General features: G+C 39.5%; 3 protein-coding genes across 5 annotated transcripts; 1 reads left to right on the forward strand and 2 right to left on the reverse strand.

Moving 5' to 3' along the window:
- The first annotated feature begins 89 nt into the window (after positions 1–89).
- On the forward strand, positions 90–7,741 carry LOC113077922 (uncharacterized). 3 transcript variants are annotated; one of them, XM_026250192.1, is made up of 6 exons: positions 90–256; positions 987–1,295; positions 5,721–6,032; positions 6,159–6,248; positions 6,756–6,790; positions 6,962–7,741. In XM_026250192.1, exons 1-5 carry the CDS (start codon positions 211–213, stop codon positions 6,770–6,772), a joined length of 774 nt encoding a protein of 257 aa, XP_026105977.1. In that variant the 5' UTR covers positions 90–210; the 3' UTR covers positions 6,773–6,790; positions 6,962–7,741. The 3 variants fall into 3 exon arrangements, with proteins under 3 accessions (XP_026105977.1, XP_026105978.1, XP_026105979.1); XM_026250193.1 differs by lacking the exon at positions 90–256 and adding an exon at positions 485–751; XM_026250194.1 differs by lacking the exons at positions 90–256; positions 987–1,295 and adding an exon at positions 3,937–4,275.
- Positions 7,742–10,425: 2,684 nt separating this feature from the next.
- LOC113077926 (uncharacterized) lies at positions 10,426–15,312 on the reverse strand. The gene is made up of 2 exons (XM_026250200.1): positions 11,052–15,312; positions 10,426–10,681 (listed from the first exon to the last, which is right to left on the reverse strand). Exon 1 carries the CDS (start codon positions 15,199–15,201, stop codon positions 11,257–11,259), a length of 3,945 nt encoding a protein of 1,314 aa, XP_026105985.1. The 5' UTR covers positions 15,202–15,312; the 3' UTR covers positions 10,426–10,681; positions 11,052–11,256.
- LOC113077906 (uncharacterized) lies at positions 15,236–18,109 on the reverse strand. The gene is made up of 3 exons (XM_026250171.1): positions 17,952–18,109; positions 15,462–17,581; positions 15,236–15,282 (listed from the first exon to the last, which is right to left on the reverse strand). Exons 2-3 carry the CDS (start codon positions 17,272–17,274, stop codon positions 15,236–15,238), a joined length of 1,860 nt encoding a protein of 619 aa, XP_026105956.1. The 5' UTR covers positions 17,275–17,581; positions 17,952–18,109.
- Positions 18,110–19,716: the final 1,607 nt, after the last annotated feature.

Here is a 19,716-nt window from a genome sequence, read left to right on the forward strand (position 1 = left end):
CATCTTTGTCAGTTTGTTCATTGATATTCATAAAGGTGTGTGTGTTTACTGTTTATAAGATATTTGACCTTTTGAGACGCTTTGGAAATGCATGACGTAAGACAGTCGTATATTCGCAGAAGTCACGTGACTCAGGAGGTTTATCTGGAGTCATTCATCACTCAATCACTGCTGTCATTCAGTTTGGATGCGGTCTGAAGCTGGTTTAAAATGCGGAACCCTTCTCTCCTTTTGTGGGTTTTATTATTCGTGGACGGTGAGTCAGTTTTTACTTTAATAAATTCAACACTTTCGTTTCAGTAGGCAGTGAACTGAAAACTGATAATGCTACGCATTTGATATTATTTTTTTATATCTCCATTGTTTCCTAGCACTTTAACGATATTTACTTATCTTTAAATATATGTTGTGATGAGTCGCATGTGGATAATGACACATGACAGTATTAGGTGGGGTTAACTTGTGCACGTGTGTGTTTAGTAGTGAAAACTAGAGGGCGCTGACGGGCCTTATTCTCAGTTATACTATATTATATTAAAACTAACACCACATACAAACAATATCCCCTCCGTCAATCCGAGATATAGACACAGCACACGTTTATTCATAAAGCTGCCATCAGTGTGAATGAACTTGTTATTGTTAGGAGTGATAATCCAATAAACCGGAAATAGTAAACACGCCCTTGAGTTAAACCTGCATTTTCAAACTCGTAATTAGTGCTTTACTGAATGATGTAACGGTAGGCTAGGTGAGTGAGTTTGAATCACTGTGGTAATCAGAGATGGGCAGTGTTTTAATTAAATGCTTTGAAAAAGCCTAGCCTATTTTTGTAGCTACTTTGTATTTAGCTGAACAAGCTAATAAATATTGGATATATACCATAAAGTGTGAAAACACTTATCTTTCTCTTATCGAAATGTAATGACATGACTGTGTGTGTTTAGTCTCGCTCTTTGCAACACTTGTTTCTGTTTGTTCTTCAGGTGTATTTGGTGCTACTGAAGTGTCAGTGTCAGTGTCAGTGATGAAGGGAGATTCTGTCACTTTACACACTGGTGTTTCTGAACTACAGAGTGATGATATCATAGAGTGGATGCGTGAAGATGATCTCATCATAGCTGAAGTTAAAAACAACAAATATGAAATTAGGAGTTCCAAAGGGAGACTGGAGCTGGATCATAAAACCGGATCTCTCACCATCAAAAACATCACATCTCAACATGAAGGAACTTATATACTAGACATCGGGGGCAGAAATCTGATATCCAAGAATTTCACCGTTACTGTTCATGGTGAGTAACCCGAGTTTTACATGTGCTGTTTATTGGAATTAAAAGATCACAAGTTTTACCCTGAAGAGTAAACTATTTATATTTTTCTGTAAAAAAAAAAAAAAAAGTTGAGTTAAATGTGTGTTTTCATCAAATCAGCTCATTTTCACAAACATGAAAATGACTATTCTCTTTATCATGACTTTATATTTTAAATGTTACTTTTTTTTAATTAATTAATTAATTTTTTTGTTTGTTTTTAAACATGAATTTGAAACATCCTTAAAAAAGCATATATATATATATATATATATATATATATATATATATATATATATATATAATCACATAATCATTAATAGTATAGATATAGATTATAGTCTTTTTTACAATATTGACTCATTTGTTTGTTGTAATAATGTAAAATATAATGATGATAATTATTCTACTATAAGGAAGTCCCTGAAAATTCTGAAAGATAAAAAACATCCTTATAGTAATATAAATAAGAATAAAAAAATCCAATTACCGATTGAAAACATAAGGTGTGTTGTGTTATCTTTTCCTGATAACTGATTTTGAGTTCAGGGAACTTTATACTGATAATTAGACTCAGTGTAATATTTAATTAATGAGGGTCAAAGTGAAAGAGCCAACAGAACATGATAAGCAGTCGTTAATTAATTCACTGATGGAGTGATCTTTTTTTATTTTTATTTTTATATAACATTGTCTATACAGTAAATTACTGGTGACACCATTTTAAATACAGTGGTATTCAAAGTCATGCTTTTTTTCTCATTACAAATAATCCCATAATCCAGTAACATCATTTTTATATTAAAATGTTTGAATGTTTTGCATTTTTAAAATGCTAAATATTTTATATTAATAATTTTCAGTATAATTTCAGGCTTTCACACATTGCTACTTTTTAAAATTTGCTTTCAGTGATCAATCTCTGTTTTAAACTGCTCCTGTTTGTTCTCCTCGTGTGTTTGTTGTTGAGACAGATGTTGTGGAGTCAGTGTCAGTGAAGGAGGGAGACTCTCTCACTCTACACACTGGTGTTACTCAAATACAGGGATCTGATGTGATACGGTGGTTTGGAAATCAAGGCACCCTCATTGCTGACTTAACCTTTTAACAGTCACCCGTCTTAACTGAGCTCAATCCCAAACATGACCTACACAAACTAAAAAGCTTGCAGTTTATTAACCATTTAGACTACATGCATAACTGTGGTCTCTTTAAAAAGATGACACTTATGAGTTTACTGTTCAGGAGTCAGAATTCATTATAGTGTTATAGAAAACGAGTTAACAAAGCCTAAATGTCTTGGATTGTAAAGAACAATTAATTATGAATAATATGTATATAGGAATAACTATCCAAAACTGTACCAGAGCAAGTGAAGACTCAATGATGTGAAAGCCACAGGTCTGCAAAATTTAATAGTACATTTTCAAGGGGTTTTCATTTAAAAATAGATTAACGTTAGCTTTTTTTTCTCTTATAGAAGGTACGTTTAAAAATGCCATTAATATGAGACATAACTTTATCTGCCTGATTTTCTGCAATCTTCCACCACTTTATTCTGCTGGTTTTAGTTTTTTTTTTTTTCAGATTCATGCCTGTGCTTTATTTTTCAAATAGCACTGTGCACCCAACAATATACAAAAAAAAAAAAAAAAAAAAAAAAGAATGCATGTCAAAAGAAGTAAATTTGGCTACTGATTTTGCCCCAACAACAACATAAATCAAAATTGGTCTTCATTTGACAAATTTGTCAAAATCATACATGGTGATCCCTGCTTAAGTCATTAAAAGATTGATTTCCCTATGTGACTCTATGGTGCCTTGAAAATATAGTCACATTTGTTCAACTGACCCGACACAGCACTGTTGACTAAACCAATAAATTGAGTTTGAGGGAACTCTTTGTTTTTCTAATGTATAAAAAAGGGAGGATAAAGCATTTGGAAACCTGTCAAAAAACAATCTTTGTTTTTGTTTTTGTTCAGTTAGTTTTGTTACATATATTAGACAAAGCAAAAAAATAAGATATCTAAATGCAGGTTTTATTTTAACTACAAAATGTATATGCTTGGAATTAAACAAATGGCTTAAAACCCAATACAAACAATGTATATTAAATCTCTGTAATTATCTATACATTGGGTGCATTTTGCATTCATCTGAACTCCATTAGCTTTAAAATTGCTTCCTGTGTGCACTAAATATTATGGGTTGGGTATATTTGGACGTCACAACAGCCGGTGGAGCTGTTATAATATTGTGAATGAGTGACCAATCAGCTCTGCAGAAAGAACACTGGGGGTGGGGTTATTCTGTACGTAAGACTCTATCAAAGTTGAAAATATAGCGATTTAATACTGAAATAAACATTGGAGTGCTTAATTTATTGAAAATATGGAAATAATTATAATTTGCTCCGATGCAATATTATGTAAACAAAGTAGAGATGTAGACATTCTTCCTAAATGATCGCTGTTTGAACTAAAAAAATAGTTTTTTTGTAATATTGATATGAAAACTACACTGGTGTTAGCATGCTTGAAGTCATCACTCATTGTCACTGGACTAAAACATTTAAGAAATCCCCGTTTCAGTGTTCCGTGAAGTGATGGCAAATCCCGTTACGAATAAAAATGATGCTATGGCTTTGAGAAAACGGTCGTAAATGTCGAACCCTGAACCTCTGAGGTTTCGAATGAGATATCGTTTGTCATTTTAATTAAAACTGTAATGTTAAAACTGTTTAGTAATTGTAAACAAACAAACGCTGGGACCAGCGATGGTCTCGAGCAAGTTAATGGATTAAACAGCGCTGCTGACTCGAGATGGAGTAACATTCATCTGAACAATAAGACCCGAGATCTCACCATCAGAAACATCCGAAGAGATCAGTCTGGAGTTTATAAGGTGGAGATCAACACCATCAGTATTATTTTGCACAGGAAATTCAAAGTTACCCTTGGTGAGTAGCTCAAATTTACTGTAAGATTATATATTTGTTATCATATTTTAGAGAACAGTTTATCTGCTCAAATTAACAGCAGCTAAATTTGATTTTTCAACGTTAAAAAAACAGCCTGCAGGCAACCAATACACTGATAAAAAAATATTTTGTGGTGAAGTCAATAGACCTACTACATAAAAACAAATTTAATGTCTACATTAATGTTTAGGCAAGCATTTAAAAAAGTAAAGTAAATATTACTAATCAATTTTGAAATTATAAGCATATTTTATTTGGAATTGTTTGTTATGTTTACAATGATTTTTAAAGTAAATATCAAAGTTATGATCCTGTTTTTCTCATCATGCACTGGGGCATGAATAGCCTAATTAAAAAGGTTAACATTTTCACTGATTTTGTTATTAGGTTTAATAAATTATTCAAATTATAAATATCTGGAGTTAATTTTCTAATTTTAACAGTTCAGTGGGTGTACACATAGGCCAATCTAAGTCGTGGCCTAATGGTTAGAGAGTCGGACTTGCAATCGAAAGGTTGTGAGTTCGAGTCCCGGGCCGGCAGGAATTGTGGGTGGGGGTTCTCTCTCCACCTCACGACTTAGGTGCCCTTGAGCAAGGCATCGAACCCCCAACTGCTCCCCGGGCACCGCAGCATAAATGGCTGCCCACTGCTCTGGGTGTGTGTTCACAGTGTGTGTGTGTGTTCACTGCTCTGTGTGTGTGCACTTCGGATGGGTTAAATGCAGAGCACAAATTCTGAGTATGAGTCACCATACTTGGCTGAATGTCACATCACTTTTCTGACCATCAAGTGTCAGTCCCTCTCGGTGGAGGTGGGCATAGGCAATATTAAGACTATTATTCACATTATAAATTGCATGAAATTATTGAAATTATTAATAATTTCAGGAACACCATTAGGAACATCATTAGGAAATCCTATGGGGGCTGTGCCGGGGCATGAAATACAGGGGTATGAAATACCAGTTGCACAATTAATGAAAATGAGAGTACCATCAGCCATCAAAAAATCATCAGTGTCAACTATTTTAGTTGATCATCACTGTATAGTAAAACTGAACCAAAGCCTCGAGTTTGATAGTTTTTATATGCTTGTTCATTCTATTAAGTGTGATCCAAACACTGTCACCACAACTGTGCTACTGTTATATTTTGTCTGTATTCTAATCTGAAATGGCCAAAACTATTTGGAGCTATGAGCCAATTAGTATTTTCTTTTCTTCAATTTGCTTATGTACAATACTTTATATATTTGGCTATTACAGTGTGTAAGAGTAACAATGCACTGTTGCAATCAAGTGTTGATGTATTTGTCTAATTGACACAGGTCTTCTTGATAATATTAGTAATATATTCCCAAATCTTACAGTATGTCTTGGATTTCAGTGAAACCTGTTCTTTGTATGTGTTTGTTGCCTACAGGTGGCATGAAGAACGTATCGGTCATGACAGGAAAATCTGTCATTCTACTCTCTAGTGTTCTTAAAATACAGGAATATGATCTGATACTATGGACGTTTGAAGATCATCTCATGGCCAAAATTAATAAAATGACAAATCAGTTCTTATTATATGACAGTGCTGAAGGGAAATTTAAAGGAAGATTGGAGCTCAGTCGTGAGACTGGAGATCTCACCATCAGTGACTCCAGAACCACAGACTCTGGAGATTATCATCTACACATGAGCAACAGAACATTCACCTTACAGAGGACCATCACTGTTACTGTCACTGGTGAGTTACTTTCTTTATCATTACAGTATCAGATGTTCACTCAGGTTATATAGTGCTGATATTCCTATAGTGTTTTACTGTTGATCAGACACATTCACACTAATGAATGTCTCTCTTTATCATCAGGTCTTCACCCAGGTTATATAGCACTGATATGTGTTTGTGTAGTGTTAGTGACATTGCTTGTGGCTCTTGTGACTTACTATCGCTGCAAAGGTAAGTATCACCCACCCACAGTTCTTATAACATGTAAAAAACATGAATCTGATGACCAGTCTAATTAACATAGCTACTGCAAATATGATCTGTGATTGATCTCAGCTGTATTTTTGTTGTTCTCTGTATCATGCATATGATGTACTTTAATGCAGGTAATAAACAGCAACTCAAAGAAACAACATTAATACAGGGATATTAAATACAGTGCTGATCTTGTGATGCTCTAATTTAGAGCAAATAGTATATAATTACTAAAGGAATATGTCTAGTCTTGAAGTTTGCCATTTTACACTGTCTGGAGAAGGCTTTACAACTAACCTTGAAGGAAGCTTAAAAGTGTAATGAAAATAAGTTGAGCTATCAAGATAGCTCTGACTCCAAAAAGAGCTGTACTGCTAAAAGACAACAAATGTTATTGTTGTGTTCTCAGCAATTACACATCTTTCTGCCCATTTTAGTGAAGTTCAGGATTTACAATAGATTTAAATCTGTGTTTGCTTCCAGATAAAGAAATTATCTAAGCAAGGAACTCCAGTGCGGTAAGCTATTGATCAGTTCAGTTTTTTATGCTGTACCTGTTGAGTTTTTATTTTTTACTTTTGAAAGAATGTGTTTTCTTTATGTGTGTGTGAATGCATGCAAGGTCCGCATACTGCAAATAGTAAAACTATATTTTTGTTGCTGTGTCTCTTTCTGTAATTTTATAACAGGTATCAGTGAAGATCAATTGAATCAACCTCAGGATCAGCATGAATCCATCCATAACCGTACATACATAACCACTTTAACAATATAAACATGGTTATGCTGTGCAAATGAACATGAGCTGTATTTGCTATAACAGATAAGCAAGGTTTGGTTGTTGTTACATTACACACTCATCAGCATGGGCGACATTAGGGGGGCAATTACCCTGCGAATGTCAGTCCCGCTGCAATTGGAGCAGTCAGCCAACCCAGTGTGTGTTTTTGAGACATTGAACAATGTAGCCAATCAAAGATGTATTTGTTGATCTCCTCAACGCAGTAGCCAATCAGAAACGTTATTTTTCAGAATTCACTTACTGTTGAAAGCGCTGGAGTTTTGCACACTTGTGAATCTCATCAGTGCTGACATGATGTAGCCTAAATAAGAGATTCATTGTGTAGTTCAGAGCGCTTCATTGATTATAACAGAACCTTGTGAGATCACAACGAACTAAAATGAGCGGTACTTTTAGTGATAATAATTGGAGTGCACTTTGCATGCTTTCTAGGCCATAATCCATTCAGAATTGATATGAAACTTTTGTTTTTCAACATAATTTCATAATCATAATAATTAAAAAGCTTTCATATTCTAATGAGCTTGTAAAAATGTATTATTCGTTATTCATTCCTGGCATTTTATCGTTCAACAAAATATGAACAATTATTGGGTATTTGTGATTGGTCTTACAGGTGCAAAGTATCACTTATGTTCTGTGCCATTAATAAATACTGACTATTCCTCTATAACTCAATTGTTTGCATCTGTTCATTAATTCAATTCATGCAGTGTTTGATTTTTGTGCAAATACAGAATAAAGCCAAACTAATTGATAAAACTGAGACCGTAAGAAGTCAGAGTGAAAAGCATGAGGATGCTTTTTGGAGTGCTACCACTCTGGATGGATTGGAAGTTTTTATAATTGTCGCAGACATAAAGAAATATTAGAAAGGGTGTTACAGACATGTCATACCACTTAAAATGGCCTTTTTGTGCTTTACCTATTTTTTTAAATATTTATAAACCTAAATGGCACAATGTTTGCATCAGACTATGACACTGAAATAAATAATGAACAAAATACTTAAAAAAACTACTGAGGCAAATAGAGAAAGAAACAAACTCTTTATTATTGCTGTACTATATGAAGTACATCAGCGTTTCATTGTGTGTGTTCTTCCGGTTCTTCTGATGTCATTAACCAGGAGAACAACAGCGGTCACAGCAGCTATACTTATCAAAGCAGTGACGACCAGTCGCATCACAGCTTCAGGAGCGTCAAAACAAAGGTCGCAGTCTGAGGAAACACACTAAATCAAGCACTAAAGAAAATGCATTGTTAAATCTATTTCACAAAAATGCACAAAACTGGATTTAGACTACCTGAATGTATTTGACAGAGTTGACTGATGTCCAGATGTGTGGTCTGGTTGCTGACAGGATTGTTAATCACACAGCTGTAGGTGTTTATATCCTGATACTCCACCTCCAGAGGAAGAGAGAGACTGATGCTGAGATCAGACTCACTGATGCTGGACAATAAACTGTTTCCTTTGTACCAGGAGAGAGTCACGCGACTCACATTCAACACTGAACACAGGAAGATCCTCGAAGTTCTTTCAGATGATAAAGCACATTGCCATATATCACTTAAGATTACAGGAATTGGCACATGAGCTGGGAAACAAAGGGGACACATAAACAAACTAGAATTTTTGATTTATATTTTTTACAACATCTACATCTCCATCTCACCGTAAACACTGACAGCAAATCGCTTGGTTGACTTCTTGTTCCTGATAATGATGCTCAGCTGATAAACTCCAGTGTGTTCACTACTGATGTTTGTGATGGTGAGATCTCCAGTCTGTCTGTCGAGCTGCAGTCTGTCTCTGAATTTCTCCTCACTGTATGTTGTAATGTTTCCTGCTGTTACTCTCGTTAAACGAGTTCTGCTCGATCCAAACCTCCACTCGATCTCATCATCTCTCAGTATTTCTGTAAGACCAGTTCTGAGAGTGAAATAATCTCCCTCCATCGCTGACACGATCTCATCTGTCTCGGTGCCAAACACTTCTGGAGATGCACGACGCAAGACGTAAACATGTATATCTTCTAAATGATTTAAATGCTAAAAATCGCAACCCTTCAGGCTACAGACAGGTCAAAAGTTTATTAGCTACTTACCAATCAGAGGAACAAAACATAAAACGAACACAACGAGCGCGTGAATCATTTTCTTCAACCGTCTGAGATAAAAAATGATTGCGTGTGTATGTGTGCGTGCGTGCGTGTGTGTGTGTGAATGCACCTTTTATGTAGAGGAGATAAAGGCATCAAAGTACAATTAATAACAACTTTCATGCAACAAGTCGCGTCCTGAATATGGGCCCATTATCTTAGCTGTGTCTAGATAACTTTAGAGCCAAGAAGAAAAAGTCTTCAGGTAGGCTATCAAAAAAAAAAAACCTCTTAATTCTGCGCGCCTCCGCGAAGCGCGTCTCGAGATGTAACACATGAACGCGCAGCTACCAAAATACTGATGTTGCGACTCATTTTCGCATCCTGGTTTTAATTCCTCCGCTCTTAATAAGATCACAAGAAAGTAACCTCTGTAAACGTTTATCAGTTGTTTTCGTGGATATGGGTATTTAACTACAATCAGTTCCAGGGAGTGGACATCTGACTTAAAGGAATATGTCCATTTACCCATCACATCAGTCAACCGCGCACATGCAATTGTAAACAGGTGCAAGACGTTTGTCAACAGAAACCACATTCTTTTGGGTCATTCTGCCATTAAACTGGTCTGAATTAAAGTCAGACCACAGCGGCTTTCACTATGACTCAGCAAGAGTCACAGAAGCAAACAGTGGAAACAAGACGTTCCTTACATGAGAAAAAATACACCTTTATTTAGGCTTACTGTTTATATTTTTGAGCTGTTTTGGGAAGTCGTGCCTTTAGATCCATGCCAACGCTTCACTAAACATCAGACATCCAGAAGATGATTCACACTTTTCTTGTTCTTGTGTGTATTTTCCGCTTCTTCATTTTGCTTCTCATTTAAACAATCATTCCAAACTTGAATGCAATCCACTGAAGAACTGACTTGACTCAAGTGTGCACAAGTGGTTGGTTTTTTTTTCCCACTGCCTGAATTTTTATTCATTTCGTTTATTATTCTGTCACTTTGAGCTCCTTTGACCACATCATGTAGACATCATCTCAGCAGACTCAAATTGACCATTAATATTGTTATTGTGCATTTAGTGAGATTGTAAAGTTTGGACTGTGTATTTATTCCATACTCATAAATAAATTCCTCACTTAGTAAAACTATTCTGCACTCTTTTTTATTTTTGTTGAACTGAATTATTACGATATAGGCCTATATTTCTGAGGGGACAACACTGTTGTTGTTTGAGAGAAAGGACCACAGGTGCTTAGGAGGTTATAGTTCTCGCCTTGGAGCGTCTGTCAGAACGCAGGACAGGAGGCAGGAATCAGTTTGAACAGTTTACTGAACTTTCTTCAGCAGCACAGACATACATTAGACAGCAGCGTTGCCACACTTTACAATATAGGTACAAAGTTGGATGCAGCAGTTGGCACTCAGCTTATGTTTATGGAGATGGTAGATTTAGATCATAATCATAAGCATGTTGGTTGTGTGTGTGTGGCTGCAAATAAACAAAACAGTAATCAATGTTACATGAAGCATAATTATTGATGTTGATTAGCTAAGCATCATGTCTAGCACAATACAACAGCTTAACCAGGCTGAATCATAACTTAGAAGTCACAATTTCTTCACTTATTAAATTGTACATAACGAATAATAAGGTATGCGTTTCAATAATCCAAGAGCAACACTTCAATCTCTAACAAACAACGTGCATGAACATTTTACAATGACGTTCATCCAATACTAACGATATGGCATGACTCATCAATTCTATCGAGTGGATGTATTACCCAAATACTCGATTATTTCTAGATATTCACATATATAATAAATCTTAAACAAATGATGAAAAATTAGAGACTCACTTTTCTCAAATGGACGCACACAGTTATTAATAATTAACCCCAACACTGCATCGCGACTTCAGGAACAGTTTTCCTGTGGCGTAGCTGTTATTGTCATGTGCAATCACTTCCAGCACATCTACTAAAAGCCACTAGATGGCGCTTTTGCGCTACCTTTGTAACAGCCGCCCCCACATTTGCAGTGTAAATGTGTTCCAATTGAATTTTAATAATCATTAGGCAGTTCAGGCAGCTTAATTAACCTTACCACAGGTCTGGTAAAACTCTTGTTATCGACCTTCACCTCAGCTGCTCTTACATGTCCATCAGCACTAGGAAACACCCTCACCACTTTGCCAACTAACCATAGAGCCCTTGGCAATTGGGGATCAACCATCATCACGACAGACCCCTCTGTAAGATCCGCAGTAGTTCCTTGCCATTTCTGCCTCAGCTGCAGACCAGGTAAGTAGTAACTTATAAACTTGGCCCAGAAGTGATCCACCAGTATCTGACTTTGTCTCCACCGTCTGCGGCTTAGGCGTTCAGAATCTTGGTAGACAACTTGCGGAAATGAACTACTGGGCCGCCCCATCAGAAGATGATTCGGTGTTATTGGGTCAACATCTGAGATGTTGGATGACACATACCCCAACGGTTTAGAATTCAAGATCGCTTCCACCTCAATTAAAACTGTTCTGAGTACTTCCTCGGGAACGCTCTGTGCTCCAATTGTGGTGCTAAGTGCTGCTTTCACAGAGCGAATCTCTCGCTCCCACACTCCTCCAAAGTGTGGAGCTGTTGGAGGATTGAAGTGAAAGTTGATCTGATGTTTCGCCAGCAAACCTTGCAGGTCAGTACTCATAACAGAGAAAGCCTCTCTCAACTCTTTCTCTCCTCCTCTGAAATTTGTCCCTTGGTCTGAGTAAAGCTCAGCAGGGGTACCACGGCGTGCGGTAAACCTCCGTACAGCCATCAAGAAGGCATCTGTATCAATGGAGGTGAGTACGTCCAGATGCACTGCTCGAGTGGTAAGGCATTTAAATATAATACCCCACCGTTTTTCTGTACGCCTGCCAATCTTCACCTGGAATGGCCCAAAGCAGTCCATCCCAGTGGAATAAAATGCTGGTTTGAACAAACGGAGTCGAGCAGGAGGCAAGTCAGCCATCTTTGGTACAACAGGTTTAGATCTCAACTTTCGGCACTCCAGACAGGCATACTGGTGCTTCCGGACAGCCTCGCGCCCTCTCAATATCCAGTAAGACCGCCGAAGTTCAGCGAAGACACGCTCTGGTCCAGGGTGGCATAATCTCTGGTCCCAATCCTGGATTAATAATTTGGTGATGTAATGGCTCGGATCTAGCACAATAGGGTGTTTGAAGTTTGGATCCAAATCCTCTGCTCTACGAAGGCGGCCGCCAACTCGGATGATCTCATCTGTTGCATCAAATTCAGGAGCCAGAACAAGAAGGCGACTACTGGAAGGGACTGATTTGTTGGCCTTGAGAAGGTGGTATTCCTCCGGGAAACTTTCGAGCTGGGACTGTTTAATGAGGAAAAGGACTGCCTGCTGATAAGCCCTGGAAGTAGGTGAAACATCTTGCTCTGCTTTATCATGCTGAAGTGTGCGTGCTGTGGCCTCCACCAGTTCACTCCATGTAGCATACTGACTTGAATCAGGGACAGACTTATCCGAGCTGGTTGAGATGAAATGACAGAACAAGGACCGTCGCAACTCCGTAGGGTCTTCTTCATATGTCCCAGCTGGAGCTTCAGGCCACTCATGAGGTGGTTGCAAGAGAAAGGATGGGCCTTGACACCACCTATTTGTTTGTGCTAGTTCCACCAAGGATTTGCCCCTGGTCAGGTCATCTGCTGGGTTAAGGGTGGAGCTCACATACCTCCATGACTGCTGATCTGTGAGCTCTTGGATTTCAGCAATCCTGGTTCCCACAAAGACCTTGAATCGACACGAGTCTGACCGGAGCCATGTCAGGACGGTGGTCGAGTCGGACCACAGGATTGTTCTCTTGATGGGTAAGGTGAGCTCACTGACTATCAGCTTTGCAAGTTGAGCTCCAGTGACTGCTGCACATAGCTCCAGTCTTGGCATGGATTGTTGTCTTTTTGGTGCAACTCGAGATCTGGCCAGCAGGAAAGCCAGGTGAACTCCACCATAGGCATCTTCAGAGCGTAGGTAGGCCACTGATCCATATGCTCTGTCAGATGCATCACAGAACACATGGACCTCTCTTGTCACATCTGGCTGGTCCATTGTTGTGGGAACATAGCAGCGAGGTAAGGTAATACGAGATAATTCAGGCAGTTCTGATACCCATGCATTCCAGGCTTGCAGCAGCTCCTCAGGTAGTAATGGGTCATCCCACTCCCTTTGTTTATCCCAGAGTCGCTGTACAATCACCTTGGCTCGAGTTGTATATGGCAATATTAGCCCCAAAGGGTCATACTGTTTGGCCAAAGTACGGTACACAGTACGCATTGTTGTTGGGCCGTAGTCATCCAGTCTATGCTTATAGCCGATGGTATCTGTAGGGCAGTGCCATCTTAGTCCTAATGTAGACTCTTGAATATCAGCAGAGTTTTGGGTGAGCCACAGTTCAGCATTATCTGAGCGAGCTTCTTGAGGGAGATGGCTGAGAATTTCGGGGGCATTACTAGCCCACTGGCGGATCTCAAAGCCCCCTGATGCCAACAGGACTCGCAATTTTTCAAGTAATTCTTTGGCTTCAGCTTTTGACGGTAGACTCTGTAGACAGTTGTCTACATAGAAACACCTATCTACCGAATTCCTGACATCTTCTTCCTCATTGCTGTGATCGTGCACATGTTTTTGGAGGGCAAAGGTGGCACAACAAGGAGAACATGTGGTGCCAAATGGCAGGACCTGCCACTCATACACCACAGGAGGCACATCACGGCAGAGGTTTCGCCACACAAATCGAAGAAGGGACTTGTCCTCAGGCAGGAGGCAGACCTGGTGGAACATGGCCTTTATGTCTCCACTTATTGCGATGGCATGCTCGCGAAAACGAAGCAGCACCCCCAGGAGTGACGGACCGAGGGTTGGCCCAGGAAGAAGAGATTCGTTGAGGTTGCGGCCATGGAATTGGTAAGAACAATTGAATACTAGGCGGTTCTTCCCATTATGATGTACTAAATGATGAGGAATGAACCATGATTCCTCACTCTGTGCAACCTCTTCCTCGGTCAGCTTGCGTACTGAGCCTGCCAGTTCAAGTTTACTGATTTCTGTTATGTATGCTGAGGCTTTGTCTTCATCTTTAGCGAGTCGTTTCTCTGTACCTCGGAGACTTGGCATGACAGCATCTCTAGTTGCATGAAAAGGGGAAGTATTTCTCTTCCGTAGCAAAGGGGTTGCATAGTGCTGGACCTTGTTATGCTCAACACGGATGGTTTTACTTTCCAGCAGTGAGAGTGCCTCTTGATCCTCTCGTGATCGAGTTACCTGTTTCTCTGATTTGAATGGTAGCGTGTCCACCTGCCACAACTTCTCCACATTTCTCAGAAGTTCAGCTGTTTCAGGGTTTACTGAGGTCAGGTAACAGTTCTGAGATCTAGGATGGTGTGGTAGACCTCTGGCTGGGCCTTGTAGTGTCCACCCTAATCTGGTCCGTATAGCAACAGGTCCTCCTGGTGGTCCCAGACGCACTGGTTCTGTTGGAGTTATCAGATGAGGTTGATCAGCTCCAATGAGAAGGAGAGGAGATACTCGATCGAATGGCTCAAGTGGCAAGCCTCTGAGGTGCCGGTACCTTTTCTGTAAGGTGGCTAGTGGGTAGGAATGATCAGCCAGTCCCAGATTCTGAGCAGTGAATGCACCACTAATGTGGTAATTCCGTTTAGGCTGTGAGGCAGATGAAACACTGAAAGAGACAGAGGCTCCTTGAAGTACTTGGGTTTCTTGTCTGATTGTTCTCAATGCCAGTTCCTCAGGGATTCCACGCAAGCCGAGCTTATCTGCTGCTTCACATAGAAGAATAGTCCTCTCAGAGCCATCGTCGAGGACAGCGTAAGTCTCCAGAGCTCGTTCACGATACTGCAGACAAACTTTCACCACTTTCAGTAATACCCGGCTGCAGTCTGTTGGACGATTCAAGTAAGCAGTGCCAACTGCAGAGCTCAACATGCATATGCCCTCTTTACCTGCCTTGGAATTGACTTCATGCAGTATCTGAAGGTGTTGGTTTTGACAAATGCTGCATGGTTTCTTAAGAGTGCAATGTGTAACAGCATGAGATCTACCACATTGTATGCACCTCTTGTTCCCAGTAATCCATGTACGGATCTGCTCAGCAGTGAAAGTCTGGAAAGTAGCGCACTGACTTAAGAAATGTTCAGAGCTTTCACAATATGGACAATAAGGTAGCACTTTACCCCTTTTCCTACTTGAGGTGGATGTTTTAGTTCCTGGATCTGGGCCCTTTATCTGTGAGGCAGCTTTGGCACCATGGAGGACCGTGGCTGGTCTGGTTAGGCGGGCTGGCTTGGTTCGGCACTCAGGATTTCCTTTGGTGAATGGTTCGGTATGGCCTTGACACCATGCTTCGTACTGGAGCCACTTAGAGAATTCAGGTAATGTATAAACTGAATCGGACTGATAATACAGGTGTCGGCGGAAGTCTGCACGCAACTCTGGAGGTAGTTTGCCAAGCAGTCTGGCAACATGGGAACCACACTTCAACTCCACTTCTCCCTCTACACCAAGGGTTTCCAACATCCCCACAAGAGCTCTGATCTGTAGTGCAAACCTCTGAAATGCCTCATGATCCCCTCGCTTAATGTCAGGAGCATCCATGACTTGGGCAATTCTTTTGAGGGCTAACTGATGCGGTTGACCAAACCTCTCGTTTAAGGCTGTCATTGTATCAGAGTATGGGGTGGCAGAGTTCAGATAAGAGTCAGCAATAAGGGAGGCTTCCTCTAATTTGAGATGGTCAACCAATATCTGGTACTTAAAGAGCTCGGTGGTATCAGCTGGCAGTAGATTCTCCAATGACATCTTCAACCTGGCGAATTCTGCAGGATCTCGATGAACCAGCATGGGGATTCGTGGCTTAGGGCCTAGATAGACTTTCTCCTGTGCTAGCAGTGATGTGGGAAAGGTTTCATAAGGCGATGGCTGTGGCTGGCTGTATGGCATTTCTGAGTGTTTAAGCCATGGTTCAGTCTGTTGCACTGATCGTGGAGCATACATAGATTGTTGCTGAGCTGGTGGAGCAACATTCGGCCAGGGTGTAGAATAGGGCCTTGAATACGGAGCTTGAGTTGGAGGGCGTGCGAGGGAAGGATACAATGAACTGCTCTGACCCTGTGTATCTTGTGAAATGGGGTTAGTTCTTATATCCCCTCGGTCAGGTCTGAGTGACGGATTCTGGAATGAGTTTACACAGGCTGGAACATAATGTGCATAGTAGGGCTGTGCTACTGCTCTCTCCACAGCTAATTCCACTGGGTTTGAATAACTGATAGAAGTAGCATAACTGACTGGGAATTCACGCTCTTCCCTAGCTCTGTATGGTGCATCATCACATACAGAAGGTGGTGGTTCAGGCCATGACTCGTCCTCCTGAGGAGGTGGATTTACTTCCAATGTTGTTCTGAGTCTCTGTGGTGTTAGGTGGGTAACTGAATGGGACTCGCCTGAGGACACAGCTGATACTTGGGTCTGGAGTGATGAGACTTGGGATGAGGCTGAGAAGGAGGCTGGTGAGGATGATAAGTGAGCAAGGTTTGAAAGGGGCTGCCTGGTTGCAGGCGAAGAAACTCTGTCATCTCTCAGTAATGGGCGTGTATCTGCATGTGGGATTTCCTCCCCACAGCATTTGGATAATACATGCTGGCGCACTCTATCTCGTAAACTCCGTATGAGCTGGGTGTCCTGGCCAAGCTGAGCTTGAATGTCCTCTAATTCAGCATAAAAGGTTCCCCACTCATCTCTTGTCGAATACTGACTTCCAGGTCTGGCCGATGCTGAACCAGCTGAAGACATCTTCCTAGCAGTTCCATCACTCTCTGCACTGCACTCCTCTTCTCGTCTAAATGTAGTCTGTGCTGCAGTATCTGCTGTATAAGAGGAAGCCAGTTCTCTGTGGCTGGATACATTTACTTGGTAGTCTGACAAATAGGCTGGCAGTCGGACTTGACGTCTTGGCCGCACAGATTCTGGAAGGACTTCACTCTTGTCTTTAGAAGTAGCCATCTTTAACCAAGGTAAGCACTGAGATCCGGCTCGAAGGACCAAATTGTTTGAGAGAAAGGACCACAGGTGCTTAGGAGGTTATAGTTCTCGCCTTGGAGCGTCTGTCAGAACGCAGGACAGGAGGCAGGAATCAGTTTGAACAGTTTACTGAACTTTCTTCAGCAGCACAGACATACATTAGACAGCAGCGTTGCCACACTTTACAATATAGGTACAAAGTTGGATGCAGCAGTTGGCACTCAGCTTATGTTTATGGAGATGGTAGATTTAGATCATAATCATAAGCATGTTGGTTGTGTGTGTGTGGCTGCAAATAAACAAAACAGTAATCAATGTTACATGAAGCATAATTATTGATGTTGATTAGCTAAGCATCATGTCTAGCACAATACAACAGCTTAACCAGGCTGAATCATAACTTAGAAGTCACAATTTCTTCACTTATTAAATTGTACATAACGAATAATAAGGTATGCGTTTCAATAATCCAAGAGCAACACTTCAATCTCTAACAAACAACGTGCATGAACATTTTACAATGACGTTCATCCAATACTAACGATATGGCATGACTCATCAATTCTATCGAGTGGATGTATTACCCAAATACTCGATTATTTCTAGATATTCACATATATAATAAATCTTAAACAAATGATGAAAAATTAGAGACTCACTTTTCTCAAATGGACGCACACAGTTATTAATAATTAACCCCAACACTGCATCGCGACTTCAGGAACAGTTTTCCTGTGGCGTAGCTGTTATTGTCATGTGCAATCACTTCCAGCACATCTACTAAAAGCCACTAGATGGCGCTTTTGCGCTACCTTTGTAACAGTTGTACAGTGTTTTATTATTTGTATTGCTAATCTTATTGTTTTATTGTGGTTTAAAATTATATGAAACTACATTTGGTATTTTTACTTCTGCATTCAGACACTTTTTTATACCTTGACTGGACGCTGATCTCGCTCCTGGAGCGTCCCCTAGTGACGAAACATGAAAAAATATTTTCTGCAAAGTCATTTTTTTAAGTGCCATGTTGTTTTGATTCCTGTAGAATGTGATCCGTTTGGAGACCTTTTCACTTTCATTTTAAAACCAGTTTTTTTTTTCAACGACGAGTGCTTGTTTTCTTAATATATAGCCTAGCCACATGGTTATAATCTAAAAATGTTATTTAATCCTCTATTCACTGTTGGTCTGCATTGCCAACAGGAGACAACTGAATTAGTGTTTTTGAAAAAAAAAAAAAAAATTAACGTAATAAGATAATGTAATTAGTTTAAAAAACTAAATTACATTTATTTAGTCAATTGAAAAATGATTAATGCACATATTTGGATCAAATGGACAATGTTATGATACATGATCTACTGTAGCCTAACTATATAGGTTTTCATATATAATAAGGAGACGGATATATATATATATATATATATATATATATATATATATATATATATATATATATATATATATATGTCGTTCTGAATTCACATATAAAGTTACACTGAGATAATAATCATATTTAGCCCATCAGACAGACACTTGTGATCATCAGCAAATATTGCTACTTACATCTACTTGACCGCCAATAAGTAGCTACATTTATAGACCTATCTATTAAAATATTAAAAATTAAAATACATTGACATCGACTCTGCAAATCATTAAATATAAATATTTCTATTGCTGAACAATAATAACTTAAGCGTTTACTTTTGTTCTAATGGCTCAGACTGTAAAGCCTCCCCCTACAGGAAGAATCAGGAACAGCAGGAGCATGAAACTGTCTGGACCATAGAACTGCCTGCTCCAGGTCTGCAGCTCCCCCTACTCGGAGATGGCGAGCGGGGAAGTCATAAATACATTTATATAATAATAATAATAATAATAAAAAGGAGATCAGAGCCCAAGCTTCAGCTAACGCTGTGTGTTCAGCTCCTCCAGCTTTAACCTCAGCTCAACCTCCAGAGAGAAAAAAATAGGAATAATTACATTGGACTAAATTCTTCTTGCTAGTTGTGTTTCTTTTAGAAACTCTATCACTGCTTTTTTGTAGAGTTCTTTATTACCCTCTTAAAATTGTCTCTCTCTTCAGAGCACTGCCTACATGTCAGAAATACATGCTTCACAGTTTCTGTTTCTGTATAATCTGGGCACATTCCTGTCTCATGTTTCCCTATTGTGTGTAAGCCGCTGTTCAGTCCTGTATGTCCTAACCTTAACCTGGTGAACCAGGTTTCCTCCTGTCGTGAAAGTGAGCTGATCATTTTAACTGTTACATTCTGTTGAATACTATATAAATGCCTACCTTTTCCCCCCTTATCCCATTTATCTTGCCAGAGTTTATGAATACCATTTTTAATTATTGTTTTCAATTCTGATTTGCTGAGTGGAACGTGTACTTCTACTTGTTCTGCTTTAAGTGCTTCT

This window comes from Carassius auratus, unplaced genomic scaffold (genome assembly GCF_003368295.1).
Source record: "Carassius auratus strain Wakin unplaced genomic scaffold, ASM336829v1 scaf_tig00023534, whole genome shotgun sequence".
Lineage (NCBI taxonomy): Eukaryota > Metazoa > Chordata > Actinopteri > Cypriniformes > Cyprinidae > Carassius > Carassius auratus.

What these genes read in the sequence shown, in the direction of transcription:
- LOC113077922 (XM_026250192.1), top strand. Translation starts at nt 211, where the DNA reads ATGCGGAACCCTTCTCTCCTTTTGTGGGTTTTATTATTCGTGGACG. An exon ending in GGTTTTATTATTCGTGGACG is followed by an intron (nt 257 to 986) that starts GTGAGTCAGTTT and finishes TTTGTTCTTCAG; the next exon opens with GTGTATTTGGTGCTACTGAA. An exon ending in CATCACTGTTACTGTCACTG is followed by an intron (nt 6,033 to 6,158) that starts GTGAGTTACTTT and finishes CTTTATCATCAG; the next exon opens with GTCTTCACCCAGGTTATATA.
- LOC113077926 (XM_026250200.1), bottom strand. Translation starts at nt 15,201, where the DNA reads ATGTTGAGCTCTGCAGTTGGCACTGCTTACTTGAATCGTCCAACAGAC.
- LOC113077906 (XM_026250171.1), bottom strand. Translation starts at nt 17,274, where the DNA reads ATGGCTACTTCTAAAGACAAGAGTGAAGTCCTTCCAGAATCTGTGCGG. An exon ending in AACTAAAACATCCACCTCAA is followed by an intron (nt 15,283 to 15,461) that starts GTAGGAAAAGGG and finishes TGCACTCTTAAG; the next exon opens with AAACCATGCAGCATTTGTCA.